Here is a 21,631-nt window from a genome sequence, read left to right on the forward strand (position 1 = left end):
CAAATGGAGGCTAACATTACCAAGCCTCAATCTTTCCCCTTTCCAGACTTCCATGCTTAAGATTTATTCTGTGGGTCATAAACAGGATGCAGCTGCTCTTCAGCTTTGGAGGAGCTGGAAACTGACGAGTTTTCACTAATGTCTCGTGAGACTGGGCCAAGAGCTCTGTTTTAACTTCCTCCCAACAGCTCCCTCTAAAGACACAAAAGCAGCTCTGACAGACAGCAAGAAATACCAGGAGAAGGCAAAATACAATAATAAGCTTTAAATCATTTATTGAGCACCATATCTATAATGCACTGTAAAATACAAAGCTTCTCCTACCACTTCATCCTCCGACCAGCATTTCTCTATCAGTTTGGGTACCGGCTTCTTCACCAGGCGCTGGAGAGCCTTTCCTGCGTCATAGCTGCTCTCGTGAAGCTGTGGACAATTAAATACATAAATGAATAATACAAATGTAATCACATTTTCTTAGAGCAGGATGTGTATTTTTTTCCATTGTATTGATAAATTATATGAAACAATTTTTATTTTTTTTACTGGAAATCTCAACCTAATTCAGAGCATCAGAGGAAATGCTGCACAAAGCTTTAAGAACCAGCCAGGAAATATACAACACAGTGACAAAGGCATTCGCTGTGCAGCTCTGTGTCGCATTCAATTGGGTGACACAGGCAGCGCTGGAGCTCTTCCTCTGAGAATAAACAAGCACTGCTCATTGGAATTGCAAATGGAGAGGAAGGTCGAGAGACAATGACCTGCCCGCTATGTTAATTCTCCAGTTTATAGAGTCGGCATATAAATGCCCTGTTTGTGATGATTCTAATCTCTTCCTTGTGCTTGATTCCTCTGCATTCATTGTCAGTGCGGTGAACAAATCTCTCATTACATCTAATGTGTTGTCAGCCTCTGAGCTTGGGTTGACTGCAGGGAGGAAGGGGGTACTCCTGGCTCAGGGACCCGAACATTGACCAACACTGCACATGTGCCTTTTAACTAAGCTAAGGACAAAATACCTGGAACATGGTTAGAAGTGAAAATGCCTTTGTGTCTCCCTGCATAGCTACTCACAGTGTTAAGTGCGTTTAATGTAGTGTCATCTCGAGAGGCTGCTAGACACCCGTCTTCTGTCGAGCCTCCGTCACACATCCCTGCAAAGGCAGCCATACTCCTGTGAACACAACGAGGAGGAAATCAGCATTAAAAAAAGACCACTGACACCTGGTTACAGTACAGTTGTGCAACATGAACACAATCTCATATCACAATACAGACAATTTCAGATCTGAAAAACAATACATGGTGATGACTCAGCATGTTTCTGTCACTTCAGTGAATTTTGGCTTTTTATGTCTGTATTTGTGTTCTATTTAGAATCAGAATGAGAATCAGAATACTTTATTAATCCCTGTGGGGAAATTGTTTTTGTTCCAGATGCTTCTTACAAAGTAAGAAGAAAATACAGCATGAGGAAACAAGAGCTAGATATACAGATATAAATAAAATAAAACAGTAAAATAGGCAAATAGGCAAATAGGCATTTACTGCTATTTATTGTGTTTTTTTTGTGTGTGCCTTTAAGCCGGGATTCTCTGCAAAGTCTTGTTATGCTCTCATAATGACAATAAAAGACTCTTGAATCTTAATATATAAAATAAATAAATAAATGTGGTAAATGTACATTTAATTTCTGTTGACAGATTTAACTCCTTGCCAACCAATTCTTCTACCAATTTGGATGTAAAGGGTAGGCATACTAAACTTGTACTGTTTTTTTGTCTTTCTTTGTTGTTGAATACCATTTCCATTTATTTTATTGTCTTTTATGTATAGTATATTTTTGATTATAAATGTGAATATCAATTATTTTTCTGTCTGTGAATTACCACAGCTGTAGTCTGACACCAGGCTAAATAGAAGGGGTTGTTTAGGGGTTGTATATTTAGTTATCCATCTATATTTAACCCAAGTTGTGATACCCGCCAACCAGGTTAGACCTTGCCCTGTTTGAAAAATCTGAATTCCTGTGTGTCCTTACCTTGCGGCTCTGAGGTACATGAGAAGGTCGCAGTCGTTGACACCAGGCATCCACACCAGCTCCTCATTCTCGGTCACAGCTTGGCCACCAGGAGAGGGGAAAGGCTGCAGCTCTGGGAGCTTGGCCTGATGAGGGTCGGGGAAAAAAAAAAAAAAAAAAAAAAGACATGTGGTGTCACACTCTAAATAGCACGCAAGCTTGAAGAAAACATCAGCTTTCAACCACATGTCATCAACGTTTCACTGTGGCTGAGTGTTGGCAGCAGGGAATGGGGACAAGTTACAGTCGCAGTGATTCAATACCTTAACACAACACAAGACTGCACTCATATGACTTCTGTGTCCTTCACACTAATCTGACTGACTGACAAGGGCCATTAATGAGTAATGCAGTATTACCAAGTACACTACCGTGAAAAAAACACAAGTGAAGTTCGATGTGAACTAGGCCATATGTTGAGTTTCAAGGGTCTTGATTAAACAGCTGTTACTAAAAAAAAAAAGTGTCATAAATGAAAAAAATACTGTTCCTTTTTTAACAGTTCGTTTCAAAAATTGGGATGGATCCACATTAAATTCACTGCACAGGGAATTATTGGCAGCCATGTTGTGGGAGAAAGTATATCTTGTTTTTATTTATATTAAATGATAAGAACTTTTCATGAAAAAAACATTTGTCATATTTAAGTTAATTGTGTGACACTGAAATCCTCAAGGCAATTTTGAATCAAGTCAGCTGCTGCATGATACGCGTGTCATTCAGTGACTTACTTGGTGACTGGGTCCCACTCGGATTTCCCCTTGTGTGCTGTTTAGTCGCCTGTGAAGAGACAAAAGACAGCAGACTGAAACAGAATACTTTCTTGGCCACATTTCAAAGCTAACTAAAAGAGATCTGCCTGCATTGGGCCTGTTGAATCAGCTTAACAACTGCATAAACTACCACATCACAACTGGGCATCATAACTGTGAGGAGAACAAAAGGAAAGAAAACTCATGAATGGGACAAAAACACTGCACATTCAGAAGGGACCAGGATTATACTTTAAGATGCCAAAACAGTTATGGTTATGTGAGGGTATAGTGTTTTATGCTAAAAATAAAATAAATATTTCAGGAGAATATTCCTGGGCGTCTGTTCCTGCATAGCGAGCTGAGCGGAGCACATTTGCAGGTTTAATATTGCGAATACAGCAATAAAACAGAATCCCCCAAAAGGGGGGAGGAGGAGTGGGAGGGAGGGAGCTGGCTCTGGATATGCAAGGCGAGAGCCTCCGAAACGGCTGCCGGTACAAATTTCGGTAGCCATAGCAACTGCAATTTAATAATAGTGTTCTGAATCTCCAGCTGCAGTGGATTAAAGAAAATGACAAGATGTTCCTTTTGAAAAGCCTTTCCCTCTGTTGCCTAGGTAACAGCGCCGATTTTCATACAGCCAAGTGTGGGGCGGCCCAGAATCTGTCAACGTGATTTGCACCCAGAGAAGCTCGCACTCCATCATGCAGACCTGGTGGAAACCTAAGAGGCCGCAGCCCTCTGGTCTCTTTATAGTCCTACAACCACAAAGCTCCATGATGGGCATACATTTGACTTAAATCACCTTTCGCCTTTCTTAACAAACCACCACCTCCTCTCTGACGGGGTAAAGTGATTAGAAAGGGTAATTCATACCCTTATGAACTATGGCTGACAGAAGCACTGGAACGGACGATACCAGCACAGGCCAATGACTGGATTTCATCTGCAGTGAATGACCTGAGGTCTGCCAGGAGAACATGTTGAAATACTTTGATTTTATTGCAAACATTCTCAACAGATAAGACAAACTAAATTCAAAGCGATCAGAACTTGGCTGACTGCGAGACATCAAGGCAATAAATAATGCTAATAAAGATATATGTGGATACTTCCTGCGTCATCAGTGCTTCAGATTTAAATTTTAAGGTATTGTAATGACTTTTCCCTTTCACACAACCAGGTGCCATTTTGTACGATTTGAGGGAACGTAGTGAAAGGATTTTCACAAGTGAATAATGTGAAAATAATAAACTAATAATAAAGTGTTCCCTGAGATTAAATTAGCGCTGAATGAAGCATAAAACTAAGTAATACATTATCGTGCATTTTACATGCTCACAGTATCGCAACCTATTATTGACATATTCATTTTTTGTCACAGTGCTGTACATCATCATATATACGAGTGAGTCTGGTATGTGTATCCTGCAGAGAAAGTTCTCCAAATGTGTTCCTGACAATATGAAGGTGGCCAGGTCTGCTGTGTGTCTGGCAGGAGACTGTAAGGATGACAAATGAGAACCTGGGCACCAGAATATGAACGGCACGTCTGAAGACAGGTGTGTTTTATTCAGGTAAATCCTGAGAGCAGACAGTCGAGGGAGTCAGAATACAATTGCACGGCGGTATTGAGACCCTTAGTAGTTTCGAGAAAGGCTGCAGGCAAACATGAACAGAGACTATATTACATATCCATATTATATCATTATTATTATTATTACAAACCTGGTACTGTGCTGCTGAAATGTCCCAGTTTAATACATTTATATTATTTAATTTTTATACTTTCAACCTACAAAAGAATCAGAGGCTTGTATTAAATACAGATAACAAAGGTATTATCTGTGTTGTTATGAGTTATAACACTGTGCCAAGTCATACTGTTTCTCATGTGTAATAAGCTCCTCAAAGCCTGCAGCCTTACACAACAAACAACACAAAACACAACAAGTTCAGACCAAACTCTACATTAGCGCACAATCTTGTACGAGTAATTACAGGCTTATTATTAAACCTAAACAACGACGTGATAATCTGTCTAGTCAACTGTGTGTGTGTGTGTGTGTGTGTGTGGGAGAGAGAGAGAGAGAGAACGTGTATGTGTGTGTGTAATCAAGGATAACCCCACCCCCTCCATCAATTTCAGCCAATCACAGAGCGAGCCCGTGGCACACTGACATAATTGCAGCACAGCAAAAACAGACCCAACTTCATGTTATTAAAGTAGCACAACAAACAGCGTGTGCACGCGACATCTGGCTGCAGAGCCGACTGAGCTTTGTGTGCAGCGACAGCGGAGCAACATGCGCCATGTCATCCTGACTGTACTCTGTAAACACGGGCTGCAAAATGGAGCCAGGAGCAGACGCTCCGGCTCCCATCACCGTCCTGTGACCACGGTTTGTGCGCATTTATCCGCGTTACACACGCGGCTGTACGGCAGACACTTGGCATGTGTCGGGACTGTGATTGCAGCACAATGATGCGGGACTGATGCGACGGGATTTGCCTGTGTGATGGCGCAAAGCAGCGAGCTGCAGTGACAAGTCTGTCCGTCTGCAGACACAAAGTGCACACCAGCGCATGTACACACGCAGCCGCTCCACACAAACACACGCGCTCATCGCCGTGACAGTGATGCAGACGGCTCGCGAACATCGCGCACATTTGTCGGGCAGCAGGAATGAGAACAAGAGACGAGCAGACACTCGCGCAGCAACTGGTAACGGCAGAAGAAAGCAGCAGAATATGATGGCGGACCTACCTCCGGGGACTGAACAAATCGTCCATGTCTGACATCGAGCCCTAAGGTTGTCTGGTGACACTGTGAGTGTGCACTTCTCGTTGGAATCAACTCCCCTCTCCCACCTATTTCTAGGTGCTCAAAATGGAGAACCAGGCATTCGCTCCGGAGGTGTTCACTGAGCTTGTGCTGTGACCTCAGCCTGCACGTACGGCGTCGCGAGCTCCGCTCGCTTCTCTGCGGACACTACTGAGCATGTGCTACGACCTCGCACGAGAGCGCGCGCGCGCGCACTCACTCACTCACACAAGCGCGCGCGCGGAGGCAGACATACAGACAGACACGCGTGCAGGACACGGAATTCATCTCTCGCCATAATAAACATGAGTGAAATTGCAAGGCTGCAGACAGCACGCGCTGAATACCAAGCGATCAGAGGATGAAGGAAGGGTGGGAGGGGAAGACTGACTGAGACTCCGCGGGGCCCTGGAGAGGGGGGTTTCCAACTGGCAACCCTCACTGCCAATAACAAGGGCAGCTGTCACTGCAACACGTGAGACTCCAACAGTGGATAATAAAAAATAATTTTCCCTGAACGTCTACATTCATTCAGTCACCAGGATCAGGTGATCTGAGGGGGCTTTCAAAATGATGAAAAACAACCAACAAGAATAATATTAAACTGTTAGATCTTTTGTTAAGTTGTGTATTTACATTAGCCAAACTCTTTCCAACACTCTTAAAACAATCCAGATTTATATCACAGGTAAAGGACCATTTAATTTTGGTCACATTTACTGATATAATCCTATTTTCTAACATCCAGGGGCAGTGCTGCAGATTAGTGAAGCAATCTCACTTTTTGTGATACATAAATCAAGCTCGACACTAATTTCCTTCTTGAACCCGCTTTTCAGAAAAGCCTGTGAGCTACACACAAAACAAATCAGTATGTTTTGCAATATTGTTTATGCAATTTTATGTTATTTTTGACCTGGTTTGTGATTGGATGATACAATTTTGATGATCTAGGTATCATAAAGGTTTATGTATGAGACATTTTCAATTCTGCATTTAAAGAGAAGAAATGTGTGCCCACATTGCAAAGATAGAAGGCTATTAATTGCAAATGGCTTTCAAACTTCTTTCTTTGTGCCATGGAAGGAAAGCGTTGCACTTGTAGATGATGGGTTATGGTCAATATTATCCGTTGCAGCTGTGCAGTAATAAAACCACTGTGGCACATCATTTACTACAGCATGTGTTTTTCTGAGGAGATAGCAGGAAAAAAGTGACTGCTGGTTGTGTTACCAGTTACCACTATCATCAACAACACCATGGTCCTGAAACTGAAGCAGCTAAATAAATCAGTCCCATTAATTTTATTATCCACAACTATACTTTTCCTACTGTGACAAGTCAAAATAACTTATCTAACTAATTACACTAATGACTTCAAAGTGATGAGCTCCATGAAGATTTTTTTTTTTCCCCCATTCTAATCCTAATTTAACTCAAGAGATCGGTGATTAAAAGCTGACATGTAATTTGACGAATATCAACAAATGCTCAAACAATTACAAAACCACGGGAGGGTTCCTGGGCTCATTCCCCGTAATTATACAACATTAGGACCTTTCTTGGTGCACTGAGAAGACCGATTCAGCAATAATGAGCAGAGAGCATCATTAGACAAACTGCTGTGCCAAAAAGTCAACAAAAGCAGAGAAAAAAAAGACTTTCCCATGCTGAAGATGTTTTCATTAACTTGAATAGCATTTTGCTACTGCTATAAATATTACAACAAATATATGACAGAATTAAAAACAGTAAAGATGATACATGAACAATATGTAGAGAAAGAATGTATTTTGTGGCCATTATAATCTTATTTTGATTATCGATTGTTCAACTAAGTAATGTTGGTCAGTGTTTCCTAAACCAAATTAAAATGTTGATGTCTTCAAATGTCACAAATTACATAATCACATAATTATATAAAAACAAAACATGATTCATTGATTAGCGAAGACGTTCAGTAATTCAGTAATACATCTATTGCCTGCTGCAGCTATAATAAATACAGCAACATCTGGTCTCATCATTATGTAAATTAGGTCAGGATACTGTAAAGCCTCAGCTAATGGCTAAAATAAATAGATCATTTCTATGATGCTCAGAAAATCACAAGTGTCCCTGAGGACAACACCAGAAATTTACATTTTCACAATTTTCTGGCCAAAAAAATGGAGAGAACATTAATTGGTAAAATAATTGTCAGATTACTGATAATGAAAATTATTTTGTGAGAGGTGTGAGGATTTCTGGCATTTCTGGGAGGGGGGGGGGGGTTCGTAAAGGCACTGTAACAGTGTAATGGACAAGATAAAAAAGCTCCTCACCTGGTCTCTGGGTTATATCCGAGGATATAGAAAAAGGAGTCAATGCGGGCTTTGAACTCCCTGGCAGCAAAAATGTCTGAGAAGTGGGAAATGTTGCATTTCCCCCTGTAACAGAAAAGATAAGGCTTAATTAGACAACAAAAGCAACTATGTGAGGCCAAAATCAGGAGGAGATGTAGATCATGTAATTAGACGCTCTGGAGATGTTCATTAACTAAAGGTGACGGATACAGCGGCAGGTATCTGGTTCCTGTCAGTGCCTGCTGCTGACTTTTGCTGTGAGACATCAGATTGGAGCTAGTCAACCCGTGAACACCAGCTGAACATGTCAGATCTGTCTCGACTAATGTAGCTGAGGAGAGTGTGGGAGACGCACATCAGAGAGATCTGGACAGGTATCCAACCTGTTTGCCTCGCTCCTGCAGAGGCTTGACCACATCTTAGTGCTATTTCCTGTTTCCAGTGAACTGGAGTCTGGCTCGTTTTAAAATAACATACATCTTAGGCATATGGAGCTGCGCTGCCTTACAGAGAAAACAGTATCTTCCTCCCCCCCCTGAAAAGATTAATGGGTGGTACGTAAGGGCCGTCTTCACAAAGCTGCAGCATTACAGCATCCCGCTGGAATTCCCTCCCGTTTATCTAAAGCCTGGAGAATAAGTCAAATCAAAGGCTGCTCTGTGTATGAGAAGTCGCAGTTAATTTGCCCTGAAATCAGCGGTTTCTGTAAGACACGACTCTGACTGCACGCTGCTGTGCTGCTCACAGATGGTTTTGGTAAAAGACAGAGGGGGAGACGTTCAGCCAGGCATGAATGAAGAGCCACAGGCAGGGACACAGAAAATATGAATTCAGTGCACCAAAAGAATTCACCGCCCAGTGCTTTCCTCCTGACAAATATATGGAGCAAATGAGCGGGTGCTAACAGTTCTCCTGTGTAAGGACCTGTGTGCTGACAGGTGTGTGTGTGTGTGTGTATGCACATCAGCTTTATTCTCACAGCACTGCCTGAAAGCACTTAATATGTAGAATATATACCGTATACACATATACAACAAAGACACACTGAAAACTATTGTTTAAGAGCCCGTACAGTGATTAGAAGCATTAACACATTAAGATAACATTTTGTGTGTGCTGACATTTATACTGCATGAAGTTTTTATGATTGCATTGGTATAGTTTTTATACCTGTAATTTACTGGAACTACAAAGCAAATTACTATAAAAACAACACCAGTTAGTTTATGTAGAGCCTCCAGTAACACAGGAGTTATGCAGTATTTTACTACTTTATCTACCTTAAAACACAGATGTATCGTGGTAAATATAATGCACTGTATTAAAGAGTTATAACACTGTCTGTATTTCATCTAAACACAGATGGAGTTAGCTCGTATGCTTAAGCATTTTGACACAGAATTTGTGTGACTGTTGGGTACAACATCGCTAAATTTATGTAAAATACGGTCGTCATAAAAGGGCATATTGTTTTCCAATAATGCATATAGATGAATATAATTCATGTCTAACAGGACTGCATGCATCCTACATTATAGTACATGTCACCACAAGAGTTAAAAAAGAAACAATTTTCAACGGAACAGAACAGTGCTTTGCTGTATTCTGTATGTGAATTGAACTCAAGGTACAGCAATAAAAACAGCACAAATAAAAGCTGACTGATGTTACTAGGGCACTAAATTCTTCATGAGACTGAATGTTGTTGAATGCACAGCTTCTATGCCTACCACAGCCGCTATGACGACTTATGAACTGGTATTGCTGCCAGTTTGTGTGTGTACTGTAAGTGTATGATATGATTGCTGACCTGAGAGCAGCAGCATGATAAGTGTCCACATAGTCAGAGATGAAGAGTTCTCGACTCCTGACCACTGGGTCTGTGATAACCAGCTCCCGGCCAGAGTCTGTAAGGAAGGAAAACATAGGTACAATGAATACACACACACATTTATATACATATATATTATGCTAAACAACAGCAGAGTCATTCATCTGTGACAAAGAGGGAACTTGAAGTCCCTAATAAAATTATGAGCACAGTCCTGCGTACACCCAAAGTAACAATATTATGCCACATAATTCAATAAAGCCAATAAAGGACAGTTCCCTAAGGAGAGAACATAATGTTCAGCTCTCTTGTGAAATGACCCTTGTGGGGTTAAGACACATCAGCTGCACCACGAATGAGCTTGGACTTGTCGTTGACAAACGACCCGAGCAGTCGCATGCCGTGGCCACTGTGCTGTGGCCTTGTGACATCAATTCTAATAATCCCAAGTTCCTGCTGCGAGGAAGGACTGCAAATAGCCGAGTGTCAAGTTGCACTGGAACATCGTCTAAAGGGAGCAGCATCCGTGGTGTTTTGGTTGATAACCTCAATGGCACACCTGAATGTACTCCTTCCCTCTGACACGAGACATACAAATAATTGTAAGGAAATATGAAAGAAATAGAAAGAAAAATCCTCTTAAGTTGTCACCGTGACTGCATAAGCATTTACTCTCTGGCTTCAAGGCTGTTTGTATTCAGAATATATTTAGAGATTACTGTATTCACTGTGGCAAACTGAGAAAATCTCAACCTTTAGGGGCACGTTAGTTAATGAGAACAGCCAGCTGCTTACAGGCACGCGCGCGTGTGTGTGTGTGTGTATGTGTTGTGATGATGTGTAAACACTGCTGCTTTTTCTCAAAACTGTGCTTAAAAAAAGCATTCTTAACAGAAATAGACTCAAGAGTCTGTGCCTTTAGAAAATGAAGAAAACATTAAAAACAAGCTTTAAGTATCTGAATATTACAAAAAAAACCTTCACAGTGAGAACAATAAGTGCTTACAGTCACATAAGCAAAGTACAAGCTAACTTTCTGTTGTACAATTTAAAAGAGTATTGAGAAAATTACAACAGATGTCATAACCGATTAATCTGATTATTCTAATAAATGTTGAGCTTCCTTTTTTGCCATCAGGATTTGATATTCCTTTGCTAAAACAGTGGCTGCGTATGTGCGATGAGTCCACTGGCTGTGTGTGTGTGTGTGTGTGTGTGTGTGTGTGTGTGTGTGTGTGTGCGCGCGCGCTCAAGGGCCTCATGACACTGTAGGGTATTAACACTTGACAGCACTGCTGTCTGGCCTGAAGGAGCGTTACCCAGGGAACAGCACGGAGCCTTAGGATTGGCTCAGCTGTCTGGGACACTGTCCTCTGGTTTCTGTTTGAAGTGCAATTGATTCTTTTATCTTTGTACAACCTGGAGTGCAGAGGCAGGTGTGCGCGTGCGTGTAAGTGTAGAAGACAAACGGAGTGTTGTGTTACAGAGAACGCAAGTGCAAGTGTATTTACTTTGAATGCAAGTGTGTACTGTGTATCTATATATACAGTATATATACATAATAAATATGTATGTAGTGTGCACAAGGCAGTCTCACCGTTCTCATTGTTGCGATCCTGCACCAAGTGCTGGTAGACGGAGTCTGGAACCTCTGACTGGCGGTAGTACCATTTCACATTCATCAGCAGATGGTCCCGTTTACTCTGCAACACAGAGGTACAGAGAAGAACAGGTAAGCAGGTGACAAAGAAAACAAACTGACACGCTGGATAAGGCGAGATGATTTCGTGTGATTACAATGTCACAAACTTGTCTCGCAGCAAGCTGTGATGCTGTGCAGACACACTGTTTATGAGTCACACTCGCTGATTGCCAAAAGCATTTGGAGCCTTAATGAAGTAAACAGTGGGATGGAAATTGCTGGAGGAAGTAATATGGACAGAGAATAACCAGGGATAAGGATAAGTGTTTAAATGTTTGACATCTATTCTATCTATTTCCAATCTTGGTTTATTTTCACTTTATGACACTAATCAAATAAGCAATTAATTCAACACACACACACACACACACACCTATATACATATATATAGGTGTGTGTGTGTATATTAGTTTGCTCATGGAAAGATACAGAGACTTTATGCCACACTTGGCAATGATCCCTCAGTGCTGCCACCTACTGGCTATTCAATAATGTGCAAGTCAGCAAAGGCCTGCAACTCTCCAAACGGCCAGCAAGTGGCACCACTGAGGTGAGAAGAGAGCTTCACTGAGACCAGTCAATGAAAAACTACTGGAGAGGGAATTGAGAAAAGGAAAGTGTGCGGTGGGGGTGGGTGTGAAGAAAATGGTAGAAACTGGGGCCAACACTGAGGTGAGAGATGAAAAGGGCAAAATACTGTTTTCATTTCATGTTGTAAAATATTTATTGTGCCTTCACATAAGCCCAACTGACCGTCACAGCAGTTTGAAAAGAACATTAGAAGGAATGCTGTGCTGCGACACAGTCCTATTGGCCCCCAGTCATCTTTATTAGAGACTCGGCTGCACTGCAATGCATTGAACTAACCAAGTGGGACACCTGCACCATCACAGTGAGTGCAGAAGAAATAAGCATATGGAAGAAATTAAATAAGGGGGAAAAAAAAAAATCTATGGTAATCTAAGACTGTTTAACATCTGCACTTTCAAGATTCATAACTGTATCTGTTTAAGTGTGTGTGTGTGTGTGTGTGTGTGTGTGTGTGTGTGTGTGCAGGAACATGAGGTCATGGTAAAGATATTGAAAGTCTTTACAGTACATTGTTCTGTTAATTCACTGGGGAGGAGAGTGAGCACACGCAGCCAAGCAAATCATCATCTGCCTAAACCCTCAAGTCCACCTCTGTTTTTCCCATTCTCTCCATTCCTTCCTCCCCCCTTTCTCTACCTCTACTCCACCTTTCCCAGCCCAAACCTCCCCTCCACTCCACCACCTCTTCCACCATTTTCTTTCATTCGCTCCTCCCGTTCACAAACCTTGAGCAGGAAGAAGGGAGTGAGTAAGTGAGGCTGGACATGTTACACAGCAGCTGGCAGTCAGTCAGCTGCATATACTGCTCTAAATGGTTGTGTGAGTATGCGCACGACACCACACAATCACACACACACACACAGGTTGTGATTCAGCGGAGAGCCATACTGATGGACTGAGACACAGACCCCTGAGCACGTAGACATACTGTGTGTGAAGAAATGTGTGCAATGACGTCATGTCCCTCCCCCTCCCTGCAGTTAACCCACCCATCCCAACCTCTTGTCTATCCACTGTATAGAAATCGCTGCCTTCGACACTAAAAGGCAGCATGAGTTGTTATGCGGTGTTTGTACATAATTAATATTTGAGCTGCAGCTGTAAATGCTGCTGCTCTGCTACCCTAAACATTTCATTTTCTGCCGGTGCTAAAGTAATCTGGAACAACCTGACACTAAGGGAAAAACAGAAGCAGGGAAGAAAGACGCGCACACACACAGGTTTTGCACCTTATTCACAAGGCAGGATTATTTTAAAACCTAGCAAATGAACCAAAGCAGAGAGAGAGTGTTACTTCAGCTATAATCAGTAACCTTGTCACTACAGAGTAGCTGCTGCTCTCCAGAGCAGATTGCTGTTTAGAAGCTCACAGCGGCGTTAAGCCCTCTCAGGCAAAAAAAAAAAGGAGGGAGGGAGGGAGATGGAGAGAAAGACAGAATGCAACATATGGAGCACGTAGTGGGAGTGAAGCATAGGTTTCAATTATCACAATTCTATAAACACGCGGGGTGGAAAAATGAGTAGATAACACAAGGAGAAAATGAAGGGGGATGACAGACAGCTCAGACTCGCCACAAAAACGACGAGTTGTATTGTCTGGGGTTTTGCTAAGCCTGCCATAGAAAATGACAGAGAGAGACTATATAACAGGGAACCACAAAGCTGAATTGATTAGAGACATTCCATGCTGCCTGTAGAGCCCCGCACAATGTCAGCCATCTTTGTCTGTCCTGCCAGAGGCTAAACATGGCCCTGCACTCCCTCCTCCTGGGCCCTAAACCCTGGGAATGCTACTCGCTGCGGAAAGGCCAAAAGACTTACTAACCCACTACTGAGAGAAAGAAATGAAACAGGAGAAGAAGAAAAAAAAAAGACAGCGCAAGGGAGCAGAGCAAAGGACATATGAGAGGAGGAAAGAGAGAAAGCTGTTGGATTAAGGTAGGAGGAGCAAGACCTTCTCATTTCCTCTGACTTAAAATTACAACTATCCTCCTCCTGCTTTGCTGAAACCCCCAGGGTACAAGGCTCCCCCCTTTATTCACAGAGGAGATATAAATCTGAGAGTCATGGTTTGGGGCCGAACACAATGGTACCTCCCCTCCCTCCAGTGGCTCAGCCTGGCCTGTGGCATTCTTGGGCACACTCATCACACAGGGCTATGATTATAGAGGGGGATCTTTAAAAGGGATATGATGGAAAATAGTTCAAGGTTATAAGAAGAATATTTCCTTTACAATTCAGAACAAATCAATGCTTTTCTAAAAGCATTCAGGGACAAATGAGGCATTGTGTGAGAGAGTTAATTCACCCTCTGACGAGCTAAAGGTGGCTGGCCCCTTGAATCCATAATGGCTGTGCAATTTTCTTTGTGTGACTGCATGTGTGCAGTCAACTCTGGAGCTGGGGCCTCTGTGTATGACCACACCACTACAAAGCTTGGAGGGTAAGGGGGAAACACAGGGCAGATGTTCCTCTTTTTTTTTCTTCTTCTTAACAAGGAAAAGCTTTACATTTGAAAAGAAACCAGTTTGCTGTATTTGTAAAGAAAATTGGTAAAAGATCAGGTGACTACAGTGATTTTCATTGCAACTACTCCTGTCAATTTGTTGGTATTTGGACTGCACGGCAGCAGCAACAGCAAGCCGTCAAGTTCTCCCGCATCTGTTCACAGTGGCCTTTACAATGTGCTCATTACGTCGCAGCAAAGCCGAGATGTGACAAAAACGAAGAGTGCGTTGTTACAACCTGTAACCCTCAAACCCGACGCCCTGCTCCTCTCTCTCCCCTCTCTGCACTGTAGCACCAGAGCTGCGCTTTAAACAAAACCAGACGCTCTCACTCAAAACACGACAACCCCAGTGCACCTCGTTAACAGGAAACCTCTGTTTATTTTCTCTACTTTTCAAACACTCTCTTCTTCCTCTGCTAACTCTGTTAGTGACCCCCCCTCTAACTGGTGACATCAGCAGCCAGGATCTATGACTTCCTTCAGATGGTGGCAGCCAGAAGTAAGGAAGGAAAGACAGATCCCAAACACACAGACAAAGGAGATGGTGAGAGGGAGGGAAGAGGGGGGGAGGTCAAACAGAGCAGCAGCAGCAACAGCAGCTCAGTGTTAGCCAGGAATGTCAGGCAGATAAGCTAGGCTAGCAGGATGTAGAGCTAACAGCTTAGTTAGCCAACACCTCAGGGGCAGGGGAGGCTCAGGTATGGCATATCAGGGCCTGGTAGCTGTGTGACATTGACAGAGAGAAGCTCAAACTGGCATGGAGGGTGGACTGTGGGAGTATTCACCTTGCCCGCCACCAGAGGAGAGCAAGCACAAGCAAAGAACAAAAGGCTGATTGTGGCATTTGGAGGCAGAGATGGGATCTGGGAGGACTAATCTGCTGCTTCGACATGATAAGATTAGAGGAGGGAGGCAGGCAGGAAGAGCTGGCTGGGACGATCACACATACACTTACATAAACCAACACACACACAAAAGAAGATGGATCTGATTGGAAGGCTTTTCCACTTTGCTTTTTCCTTTCCTCATTTTCCCTCTTTCTTATTTTCTTGCGCTCTCCCCGAGACAGAGGGATCCGCCAGCAATAAGCACTTCCATCTGGACAACAGAACACACACACACACACACACACACACGTGCACACACATTTGGAAAACTGTGTGTGAACATACACTGGTGAGGTACAAGAATCTGCTGTGCTCACGCAATCTTTGACATCTCAGTGACTGACAAAGGAGGTTGTTACAAAGAAATGCCAGCATGCTGAGCAAACACACACACACAAGTGAATGAGCACGCTCTGTCACGCACACACACACACACAAATAACAGGCTTTCAGGATAAGCACCACCATTCTTCTCGCAGCCTGCAGTAGAGCAGGGCAGGCTGGGACTCTGTGTCAGAGGTAAGAGGAGACACCTCTAAATCACGTTGTCAGAGGCAGCAGCAGGTTTCCACTCTGCAATCCTCCTTTCCTTAATGGCTTCTCGGTGAGAACTCGAGCTATTTGGTGCAACCAAGGATAACCTGCCCCTCAAGCTACATTCTGTTATGCACATATAATAACCCCAAACAATGCAGATTAAAATATTTGAGAGGAGGAACAGTGCAGTCTGCTTCCTCGCCTGGCAACAAGAACAAATGTAGAGTGTGGAATGCAGGGAGAGGAATGGGGGAAGGGAGGGAGGTGGTGAGGTGAGCCCCAGCTGTGGTGGCGGTGCTAGCAGGACCTTTGCACCATGCCTACACAGGGGTGTCTCTCTCTTTGGCTTGACCTGTTTGGATATTAAATCGACGACCTCTGCTTTGAAAGCACAAGGCCCATCTGTCACTAGGCTCTGTGTTTGATTGGATGAGCATTTGCCATTTCAAAGTGGGCTTTTTTGTGGCGCTTTGTGTGTGTGTGACTTTGAACTTGACAGCTCATATCTACCTCAAATTTAAACCTCCTTTTCAACAAATCAAGCAGACGTGCATTAATCACTTCATGGCATACGCGCGTCACTGTACAATTTGTCGACTTACACCGACACATCAGAGCATGTCAACAGGGTTCTGCTGTCATCCTGGAAATAGAAGGAGTGATGGTGGCAGAGATGGAGAGGGGAAATAAAACCAAGAAGGGTTTGTGTCACATGAGCTCACAGATGATGCAGGCTAAAAACCCAGGGCTGAGGGATCATACGGTCAACCACTGGCATACTTTAAACACTCTGGAGTCACAAGCACCACACATGACTCTAACCCTGCCTCACGCCATGCTAATAACAAACAATTAGAAAAGCAACAGTCTTTGCTTCATCTCTCCTCTGTTTCAAATGGGTCTAAATAAATGGCAGAAATAACAAGACAAAAGCATGATGTTGACCACATTGCCCTCCTTCCAGACAGAGAGGGGAGGGGAGGACGGAGAACACCAGCCTGAGCTGCTCACTTCATAAAATAGCCAGGCTTTGTCCACTTATTCTGCAAGGGATTTCTTTTCCTCACGCAATTTAACCAGAGTTAAGAGATGGTTCAGGCAGCGGCACTGTGAAAGTCACACGGACAGAGGATAAAAGAATAGAGAATGTGTTTTAGGACTACCTCTAAAGATCTGTAGCATAATGATGATCATTAGCAGCACAACACAGCCAAGGGACACCAGGGATCTGACGACGCGTGTTCAGGGATTTAGTCTACACACAAACACACACACACGCTCACTTCTCTCTTCATTTAGTGAGAGCACAATCACAACTCCAGGGTGTGAAATCAACACACTATTCCATCTATTTTCAGATAGATGAGTAAATCTCTAGTGTAGAGTGTATCCAGCACATTGGCAGGCAAATGTTTATACTAAACCAGTCATGTAATGTAAAACACAAACACATCCACAGCGATCTCACAATCATCTCACCAAACCAACAACCGTACAAAGAACATCCAATAAGAGGCAGAGAGTAGGGCCTTTGTTGAAAGCGGTTAACTACCGCTTGCCGCTGGTACACTGCTAGCTACCGTTAGATTAATTAACAGTGATGTGGCGACATTTACAGGGAACAAGGCAACGTTTAAAAATTATAAATACCCACTGAGGAAAAGTAGAATGAAGCCACTCCTGTCTCCTGTGAGAAACTGGAGGTTTGGAGATAAAGGAATTGATTGACATGATCGGGGCGAAGCTATAATGTAGACGTTGTGGTGACGAGTTGTGTGTTGTCCGTATGCCATTGACAAAAACAAGAATTTGTCATTGACAATAAAACAATGTAACAGGAGAACATCTGTGACAATGAACTAAACGCGTTACATTGCCTGAATGTCTGTGTCCTAGGATCAATCAGAGCCTCTACACTGAAAACTGAAACCTCTTCTGTTTGCATTCTGGATTTTAATAAATGTATTAACCTCTGAACCAATATATTAAAAGATTTTAATCATTTAATCAGGCCTCTCTTAAGTTTGATTTCAAGGTAAAACTTTATTTTAATGACACATTAAACGTGTCACAAAAAAGGGAAATGATGATATAAAATATGCTGGTGATTTACCATCCACCTTGAGTCAAAAAGTCAATGTCAGTCACTGCTTGCAGCACGAGCAGGGTACGGACCAACATGCAGATCCAAGTAAGACTTCAAACACGGGCTGCTTGAGGACAGATGGAGGCAGTTAGTGGAGCTCATGTCTGGGTGTTCAGATGATAATACTGACTTCATTTTCCAAGCTTTCACTCTCAGACGACATACAATTAAAACCTGCCAGAAAGGACCGTCATTTCTGCCTATAGTCATTCATTTACCGCCTTCGAAGCCACCTTGCTTTGATATCTGGCTACGGTTTGTGTGCGTGTTTGCTGGAGTGTGATGATCAACAAACCCAGTCATTTAAAAAGGCAGAGAAGACGCAGGAACGAGAAAGCCGAAATGCAGCAGTGCGGATGCCAACTGCCATAACAACACCCAAGAACAACAACATATGTGTGTGTGTCTGTGTACAGCACAAGATGTTTTTCTTAGAGCAGCGTTTGGTCTACAGTCAACCTAATAACAATGAGTCAGAATTCAGAGTTAGACACAAAAACACAAAGACCGAGGAATGCTCTTCTGGATGCCAAGGGCTTCCTTTGGGTTGTGCACTTTGTGTCTGTGTTTAAACGGTCTGGTGTTTTGTTTGGGAGCATGTTTGTCTTTGATCCATTATGTTAGCTTTGCCTTGTTAGCACAGCCTGGTGAGCTAATAAGACATCTTACCAAAACTGACTGAACTACTGCTGTGGAAGAATAGAGGGGAGAACTGCTTGGAGAGAGGGAGAGAGAGAGAGGGGTGTGCAGAAAAGGACATGAATATCAAGCTCTTTATCTCTGGCTTTCTCTCTCTCTCTATGTGTGAGTGTACTTGTCATATTGGATGTCTGCCCAGCCAGCTAATCCAGACCCTGTGTGTGTGTGTGTGTGTGTGTGTGTGTGTGTGTGTGTGTGGCAGCCCACAGAGGGGCAAGGCAGAGAAGGGCTGATTGAGCACTGTAATGGAAGACAGGAAATGAGAAGGTCTTGCTTAAACCAATGCTAATCTCTCTACCGTCTTCACACATATACAGTATATGTACATTTAATTTCAGGCTACAGTGAAGGTTAATGCAGTTGTAATAAATGTGAAAAGCAAAAAAAGAAAAAAAAGAAAAAAGATTTGACCCAGAGCAGAGCGCTGTGTGCGCCTGTGAATGATATCAACTCATAGGGGAGTCGGAGAGGTGTCTGCGCATGGACGTGTGCCACTTCAAAAAGAGTGATGGGTTTTGTGCTTTGAAAGCGGTGATTTAGAATAACGTGTAAGTGTGTGTTCATGAATGCTTAGGTCTTTTCTATTCAAGAGCAGCTGTCAGGCCATCAGAGGAGTGTCTATAGGCAGTGTGCTGGTGTGTGTGGTCAGCTCACAGGTGAGAGGAATATTTATGAAGCTTCCACACACACAGACTAAATGCACTTTCTAAGAGCACACACACCAAGGAGAAGGAGGAGTGGGATGCACAGCTAGAGACTGAGAGCTCAAGCATGCAGAAAAAAGATCTTTATGCTGCACATGAAACCGGCAAACAGCCTTGAAGGGATCACATCACCATGAGCTCAACCAGTTTTGATAGTATTGTTTTTATCTGGTCACTGCTTCTGAAGATATCCATCTCCGTGTGTCTCCCCCCCCCCCCTTATCTCGTGTCTGAAGGTGACCTTGCCTGCTTTTCAGTCTCTGGTGATGACACTGGCCCTATCAGCAATACATCATGTAAGCTGTGTATAAGCCAGATGCCACACTCGCTGAGCAGTGGGTGGTCTGTCAGGCAAGCTTGCTTTGTACAATATGCAAATAATCGCATGCAAATTACCAACCCCGCGTGTGTCACGATATATCAGAGTGGATGCAAATGTAGCAGGATAACAGGCGAGTATGTGTTAGCAAATGACTTTAAGATGTTACAGACCTCTCACCAAATACAGTTAAAGCTCACAAAATGGAAACGATACTCACAGTCACTGTAGTCTCAGTGCTGTGGAAGAATGTAATTGTAAAACATGTGCGAGTGCGCACGCACACACACACACAGGCGCACACACACACACACACAGGCGCACACACACACACTGGCAAGAAGCTCTAAGCAGCCTCCCGCTGTGCTGCAACAAGAGATGTATTGTAGACAACACAGCTGCAATAACAAGGCAGGCCCAACCCAATACTAGAAGAAGCTGTACCGCATGACTCTCAGTCTGCACTGGCAATAACAGCCACCATATTGTAACTCAATTACAGATGGGCTTTTGGTGAGTGTCAGTGAGGCACATTTCAGTCTATTTGAAATGAGAAAACCTGGAAATGAGGTTTAATTCATGGCGGAACAGCACTGTCTGCTCCGCTTCCTCAACTCAATAATTACATGGGATGAAACAAATCTGGAATCAAATTTCAAAAGGCATTTTTAAATTGGCAGAAAAGGACGACTTGTCAACTACTTGGTGATCACATTATTGGCTGACATTTTTATTTATTCCCAAAAGCAATTAAAACACCAATTAAGAGATTTCACATATTGCAGTGCAGCAAAAAAAACATCAATGGTTTGCCTATGGCTTATCGCACACTGTCAACTGGGTATTTGTTATTGCATCCTCGTTAAGCTAATTTGAATTTAAAAATCAACACAAGCAATATAATAAAATAGTATGTGATGATTAATGTTTAGAAAGAAAAAAAATCACCAGTGCAGGTGCAAGATAAAACGTGCAGTAAGGTAAAAAGAAATGTTGCATTAATAAAGGGAGTAACACATTACTAAATGTGTTGTGAATACAACTGCATTTGTCAAATGAAAAATACCTTTAAAACAGATTTGCATACATCCAACAAAAAAAATAATATATAACCTTGTTTTTAAATTTCTGCACAGTCAAAAAGAGGTTGGAAATATAAAACTGTGCACAATCCTGTTCCTAGTTATTCGGACACCTCGATTTTACAGTATACCTTCAGACATAAATGCAAATGAACCAATTATATGTTCAGAATATTTCATAATATGTCCAAAGTTGTTGAAAAGCAGCAAATAAATGTTTTCATGTAGAGAAAAATATAAACACATTAAATGTACAATAGATTGTTGACAGCACTTTTATTTAAATGTATAATGTTATGAGTTCAGCCTGGTTAAAACCTCCCATATTTATCAGGTGTAACAGCAGACTGATGCTGATATTATAAACCTGACACTTGGGGTCAACATCAGCCCATGTTTAGTTAGTGTTAGAGAGACTGATAACACACTATTGCACACAGCGTAAAAAGATGTTGACCTGTGTTTGCACCATGTGTGGGGGGAGGGGCTAAAAGGCTTAGACATGGAGAAACAGAGCAGAGGAAACAGATATGCAATGGGAAATTAGTGACAGTAGAGGCCAGGGTCACACCATATGACAAGTGGCCATGAATTTAGTGGGCAACATAAATATAATATTT

The 21,631-nt window shown here is 42.6% G+C and overlaps 1 protein-coding gene across 5 annotated transcripts in view; it reads right to left on the reverse strand.

The window, feature by feature from the left end:
- The window catches only part of rerea (arginine-glutamic acid dipeptide (RE) repeats a), a gene marked incomplete at its 5' end in the record, with an annotated part of 72,587 nt that overhangs the window by 25,494 nt on the left and 25,462 nt on the right, over positions 1-21,631 (reverse strand). For 4 of the 5 annotated variants that reach the window (XM_083894646.1, XM_083894644.1, XM_083894645.1 and 1 more), the window contains 7 exons: positions 325-423; positions 1,075-1,174; positions 2,042-2,166; positions 2,812-2,860; positions 7,984-8,088; positions 9,815-9,911; positions 11,433-11,538. In XM_083894646.1, the coding sequence (XP_083750772.1) occupies positions 325-423; positions 1,075-1,174; positions 2,042-2,166; positions 2,812-2,860; positions 7,984-8,088; positions 9,815-9,911; positions 11,433-11,538 (681 nt within the window). Of the gene's footprint in view, positions 1-324; positions 424-1,074; positions 1,175-2,041; positions 2,167-2,811; positions 2,861-5,602; positions 6,195-7,983; positions 8,089-9,814; positions 9,912-11,432; positions 11,539-21,631 lie in introns of those variants that run through there. The other variant, XM_083894648.1, reaches the window with a different exon arrangement.

This window comes from Microchirus variegatus, assembly GCF_963457635.1.
Source record: "Microchirus variegatus genome assembly, chromosome: 9".
Classification (NCBI taxonomy): domain Eukaryota; kingdom Metazoa; phylum Chordata; class Actinopteri; order Pleuronectiformes; family Soleidae; genus Microchirus; species Microchirus variegatus.